Source organism: Exserohilum turcica (assembly GCF_000359705.1).
Source record: "Exserohilum turcica Et28A unplaced genomic scaffold SETTUscaffold_6, whole genome shotgun sequence".
NCBI classification, from domain to species: Eukaryota; Fungi; Ascomycota; class Dothideomycetes; order Pleosporales; family Pleosporaceae; genus Exserohilum; species Exserohilum turcicum.
In genome coordinates, this window is record NW_007360277.1 from 1601317 (window position 1) to 1606884 (window position 5568).

General features: G+C 55.6%; 2 protein-coding genes across 2 annotated transcripts; both read right to left on the reverse strand.

Moving 5' to 3' along the window:
• Positions 1-1130: 1130 nt before the first annotated feature.
• Positions 1131-2853, reverse strand: SETTUDRAFT_173493 (uncharacterized protein; the record flags this gene model as incomplete). The annotated part of the gene is made up of 2 exons (XM_008031667.1): positions 1642-2853; positions 1131-1332 (listed from the first exon to the last, which is right to left on the reverse strand). The coding sequence occupies exons 1-2, from the start codon at positions 2826-2828 to the stop codon at positions 1131-1133; spliced, it is 1389 nt and encodes a 462-aa protein (XP_008029858.1). The 5' UTR covers positions 2829-2853.
• Positions 2854-2945: 92 nt separating this feature from the next.
• On the reverse strand, positions 2946-5229 carry SETTUDRAFT_165250 (uncharacterized protein). The gene is made up of 4 exons (XM_008031668.1): positions 4771-5229; positions 4511-4710; positions 3946-4414; positions 2946-3888 (listed from the first exon to the last, which is right to left on the reverse strand). The coding sequence occupies exons 1-4, from the start codon at positions 4994-4996 to the stop codon at positions 3218-3220; spliced, it is 1566 nt and encodes a 521-aa protein (XP_008029859.1). The 5' UTR covers positions 4997-5229; the 3' UTR covers positions 2946-3217.
• Positions 5230-5568: the final 339 nt, after the last annotated feature.

Below are 5568 nucleotides of genomic sequence, written 5' to 3' on the forward strand. Positions count from 1 at the left end.
TTACAAATTATCATAGTACCATTTATTCTTTCCAAATCACGTCCATGTAATTTTGTTTTTTTCATGAGTGGTTTCGACATGCTGATGCACACGTGCTTTCACAACGCCAGCAGAGTTACACACAGTATACGATTGTGGTGATTCTGATTCTGACTTTTGACCGTCAATATTGCTGATACATATCACGGCATACATCCATACATCCATACATCCATAAATATATACCAAGACCCAGCACAACACAAATAGACTACCAGTCACCAAAAAAAAAACATAACCACTGAATTTAGATAAGAGTATCTCCCCAAGAAAAAAAAGAAAGAAGAAGAAAAAAAAGGGAGAGAGAGAGGGGGGGTATCTAAAGTAAAAGTAAAAGTAAATGTAAAAGTAAAAAAAAACAGATAGATGTCATCTGCATTAAGTACAAGAAAAGAGAATTTGGGTTCTTCGACACATACACACATACACACACATACACACACATACACACACATACATGCACACATACATGCACACACGATCTCTCTCTCTCTCTGTCTGTGTCCCAGCCTCATATCTACTCCACCTCCACCTCCACTCCACCTCCACCACTGCCTCTTCCACTGCCTATTCCGCTTATTCCGCCGCATATCCATCACCAAGCCGCAACGCTAGAAACCGGCAAGAAACCGGCAAGAAACCTCAAAGAAAAAAAAAAGGAAAAAACAAAATAAATGAATCCGTCGTTGTCGTTGTCGTTTGGAAAAAAAGAAAAAGAAAACAGGGGGTAAAGGGGGGGGGAGGGGGCAAGAATAGAGGAGAAGAAGAAGAAAGAAAAAAAAACAGGGGGGAAGAAGAAGAAGAAGAAGAGGAGGAGGAGGAAGAAGAAGAAGAAGCGGAGGAAGAGGAGGAGGAGGAGGAGGAAGAGGAGGAAGAGGAGGAAGAGGAGGAAGAAAACAGAACCAAATCCCAGACCGTAAACCAACTATACAGAGCATCCTGACTACTGTACTAGACTGTACTAGACTGTACTATCCTGTAACTATACCTATACCTATCCTATCCTACTCATCCCTCTTCTACACTCTACACTCTACATGACCCAACCCCTCTCACCACTTGCGCACCCAAATTACCACGCATCCAATCAACTACCCAGCCACCACGCCCCTCCCACTCGTCAACACCATATTACTCAAGAGCTCAACCTGACTTTTCAAGCCCGCCATTTCCCTCGCTTTATCGCGTGCCTCTTTTGTTTTTTCCGCGAGAAGGCGTTTGAGCTCCGAGTTTTCGCGGCGGAGACGGTCGAGTTCTGGGGTTGTGTTTGTGTTTGTGTTTGTGGGTGGGGGACTTGGGACTGGGACTGGTTGTGGTGTTGGTGATAGAGCTGGATGGGCAGGGGAAGGAGGAGATGGAGAGGAGGAGGAGGAGGTGTTGATATTATTATTCTTGTTGGAATCAAGATTGGGATTGGGATTGTTGGTCGAGTCGAGAGACGGGTCAATGTATGATGTTGATTGCGCGGGGGGCGTGGAATTGGTGCGTGAGAGGCGGCATGGAGAAGCGTATGCGTCTGCATTGTATGTATTCGTAGTAATCGGTGGAGATTCGTCATGTGCAAGTGTTGAGCGCTCATGTCGAGGCGATGTGTAGTTGGACTCTGTATGCATGGCCATGGGTACTTCATCCTGGGGTTGAATATCGTCAGTTGGTTTTTGGAAACCGTGACCCAGAGGCTGGCCGGATGCTTTTCGCGCTCGCTTGATTTGCGCCCGGATGTTGTAGACGTCGCGCTTGAGGATGTGGATGCCGGGGAGCGTGGCTTGGAGGACGCCGACGGTTCTGCCTACGCCGCGGTCGCGCCCGTGGTTTGGCTCGCCCTTGCGCAACATTTCTTGCTCTACGATCCTCCACACGAGGCCGCCGCGCTCCAGACTGTGGGTGGCGGGCTTCTGGGAGAGCTCTGGCTGTGAAGCTTGGGCAGTGTAGTCGTCGGCCTCGGCTTCTGCATCGCCATCGGACTGGGTCTCCCTGGTCTCGCAGAGGTTCATCTTGGCCAGCTCTTCCTTGGCCGTGACGCCTCCCACGCCGATGCGCCCCCCGACGAGGCCCCATGTTCTCTTTCGCTGGACGGCCCACCCCGCACTCTCGCGCCCCGGGTGGTTGTGCTGCGGCTCGCCCACGCGCAGCAGCCACGTGCCGTCGTCGAGCTTCTTGCCCTCGACCCACATCTTGCAGCCCGTCTTGTAGCTGACCCGGTTCTTGCGGACCCGCGTCTCGTCAGTCAGCTTGTGCGTGTTCTTGGGCTGGCCGTAGCAGACACAGGCTAGCTTGATGCGCGAGCGGTTCTTGGCCGTCGTGTTGATGCTGAGTGCGTAGCCATGCTCGGACGCGTGCGACTGGGCGTATTCGTGGAGAGCTTGCCATGAGGGATGCACCGAGTCTGGGGGAGGCAGCATGTCGAAGTGGCCGTCGGACGCGTCGCTGGGGGCGGCGAGCAGCGCTGGACTCTGCGGGAGGCCCGCATATGGCGCCTCGGATGTCGGACTGGCAATCATACAGGCATGCTGCGGTCCTGGCGAGGAGTGACGGGTCTTTTGTCGCTTGGTGGGCGTATCCTCGGGCGAGTAGCTGTCTTCGCGTTGCTGACAGTCGGCGCTCGTCTGGCCTGTCTGCGCATTGACGCTGGGCTCGTCGTACCCGGCCATATCGACGACTTGGGCAGCGACATGATGGCGCGAAGCCGCAAAGCCATGGCAGGACAGCCGTGGGGTGGTCGGCGCGGTGCCGTGGCTGTACGTGGGCGATTCGTCCAGGTGGTGACCATGGCCGAACGGGACCGTCATGCTTGCTGGAGTTGCCTCGAGAGCTGCGCTTCAGTCAGGTATCCCCGCGCGCGACCGGCGACGCTTGGCCAGAATCTGTGCACATTGCAGTCCAGGCGGAGCGGTTGTGCTGTGTGGGTTGGATGGCATTTGCATCGTGATTATGTGTATCTACGTGATTTGCCATGTTGGCACGTTGTGGTTGACGCAGCAAGCCGATTGGGCCCCTTGGCATTTTAGTAGGGAGAACGCGTTGCCCTTGCGACACCAACACTAACAAGAAGCAAAACAGAAATCCAGCAGCATTCCCCCAGTACTGCTACGTGACACGTAGGAAATCGTCATATCGTTGACAGTCTGTTCCTCGATTCGTTCCTGCTCATTACCCGTTGTTGTATCAATTATCATGCTCACTCTCGCACCTTGACGTCGACCCACATGTCCTTGATTTCCCAGAGGCCAAGGGAATTAAACGTCTTCCATGGCTGCAGTGGATAGGTCAAGGCCATGTCGAAGTTTCTCAACAGTTCAAACACAACCTTGTGGATCTCGATCAGGGCAATGTTGCGGCCCAGGCAAAGCCAGCGGCCATAGCCAAAAATCAAATCATTGGTCCTCGTCATCCTGGCCAGGCGCTCCTTTGCTGCGTCGTCCGAGTCGTCAATGAGCCAGCGTTCGGGGTGGAACGTGGCGCAATCTTCGCCGTAGACTTTGCGGTTGTTGCGATGCATTGTCCAAGCCGAGTAGCCAATCAGGGTGCCGCCGGGGATGTAGTACTCGTTTCCGTCGATAGTCACCACATCTCCTTCATCGGGCGCCACCTTGGAGAAGATGTTGGCAACGGGGGGGTGCATCCGCATGGCTTCTCGGACTACAGCACCCAAATACGGTAGGCGGCGCACCTGTGCATCCGATACCACACCGGGAGACGCCGGGGCTTTTCCGTTCTGGACTGCTTCGTCAATCTCGGCCTGCAGCTTTGCATATACTCGCGGGTGGCTCATGACATGAAGCAAGATAATACGAATCGCAGCCGCGGTAGTATCAGAGCCAGCAAGGATCTGCTCAAAGACCTCTTGGACTAGACGGGTTAGATTGTTGTCCACCCATGTATCGTTGGAGCACGTGTATCACTCACAAAGCTCATCCCCTGCAAGCCCGTGGCGGACAAAGGCTGCAAACATGTCTGACTTTTCTTCCGTCGACTTTTGGCTTCTGGAAACGATAATCTTGCGCGCTTGAGCCATCATGTTGCCGAAGCCGGTCGTGTCCTTTTCCGACGGGCTGATGGCGGGTCCGATGATGGGCATTTCCTTGAGCCAGGCGATGCCCATGGCAAAGGCCGTGTTGCCAATCTTGAGCCCTTCTTCGCTCGACTTGAGATAGTCCTTGACATCGTGGTCGGCCGTCAAGTCGCCAAAGGCCTCGCCCAGGCCAATGTGGCTGATGACGTCCAGGGTAAAGAAGGGAATCTTCTGCGCCAAGTCCATGTGGGTAGGCGGGTCGATGGAGGCCGGCGAGGAAGCATACTTGCGCACTAGGTCGACGAGCTCCTTGACGTGTACGTCAATCGAAGGCTCCAGTGTCGGGTTCTCCTTGCCCGAGTACTGGCATGTGTCAGCGCGCGTGAGCATGTGGCCGGGCGGAAGTGCCGTCGAGTGATTCCGGGCAAAAGCAACAAAGGCAATCAATGTAGGACTTACGCCAGAAAGCATCTTCCTCCGCCGCGCATCGTGGCGGTCATTGTCGCATTCGGTAAAGACGTTATCCTTGCCGACTTCGAAACGGGCAGCGTGATAGTACCAGGGCGATCTCTTGTACGGCGAGCGCACAGCGTTGATGCGCATCCAGAGCTCTGGGTCAGAGGTTATAAGGTGGTTGGGTGCTATTCTCGCAATCGGGCCTATGCAGCAGCGTGAGCAGTGTCATGTGTCAATCCGTCTTGAGGGCGGGTGCCGCATACCGTACTTTTCGCACACGTCGCCGTAGTACCTGGGGGACTCGCCGCCGATGACAGCCCGCGAATGCCACAGCCAAGAGAGACCCGTCGTCGCGGGCCCGGCAAAGTGTCTCAGGCGCCAGTACTGGCGGAGGCGGCCAATGGCCAGGTAGGCAGCCAGAACAAACAGGACGACTTGCAGGCGCCGTGAGACATTATCTATCAACGAGGTGTCCGGGGCGGCATTCATGGCTGGCCTGAAGTGGAGTTGGTGGGCACGGATTCAGTGCTGTTGATGGGCAAAAATCACGGCTTGATGTCGACAGTGGGGCAGCACCGTGTGTGCATGCGCGTAGAGCGCGGGAGCACAGTCGCGAGGAGAAGCGGAGTATTATTGATGACACGAGCTGGGCGACGATGGGGAGGAGGCGCGGAAGACGATGCAGCTGCGGGACGGCGCTGGCCTGCGAGCTGCCATGAATGCTGACCAACGACGGGCTGCGAGCCGTATCTGCTTCTGCTTCTGGTTCCTGGCAGCGTAGCGGGCGGGCTAGGGACGCTATTTGCGCGAGTCGCCGGCGTGAGCCTGAGCGTCACGATATCCTTTGCTGGCCTCGCGCGAACAGGGCCATGGTGTATGCGAGTGGGCGAGGGCGAGGGCGAGAGCGAGAGCGAGTAGGCGAGAGAGAGGGAGAGCGTGCATGCAGGGCGTCGTTGGTGTCGTGTGCCGGGCCTATACTCGTCGAGGCCGCTGCAAGTCGCGACATGCTATCCACCACGACGCGCCGCCGCTTTAGCCCGCCCACTGGGAAGCAATCCGCC

Excerpts from the sequence above, each read along its gene's own strand:
- SETTUDRAFT_165250 (XM_008031668.1), bottom strand. The coding sequence starts at position 4,996 with ATGAATGCCGCCCCGGACACCTCGTTGATAGATAATGTCTCACGGCGC. Across the intron at positions 4,415-4,510 it reads GGAGGAAGATGCTTTCTGGC|TACTCGGGCAAGGAGAACCC; the intron begins GTAAGTCCTACA and ends GACACATGCCAG. Across the intron at positions 3,889-3,945 it reads GCTTGCAGGGGATGAGCTTT|TCCAAGAGGTCTTTGAGCAG; the intron begins GTGAGTGATACA and ends TAACCCGTCTAG.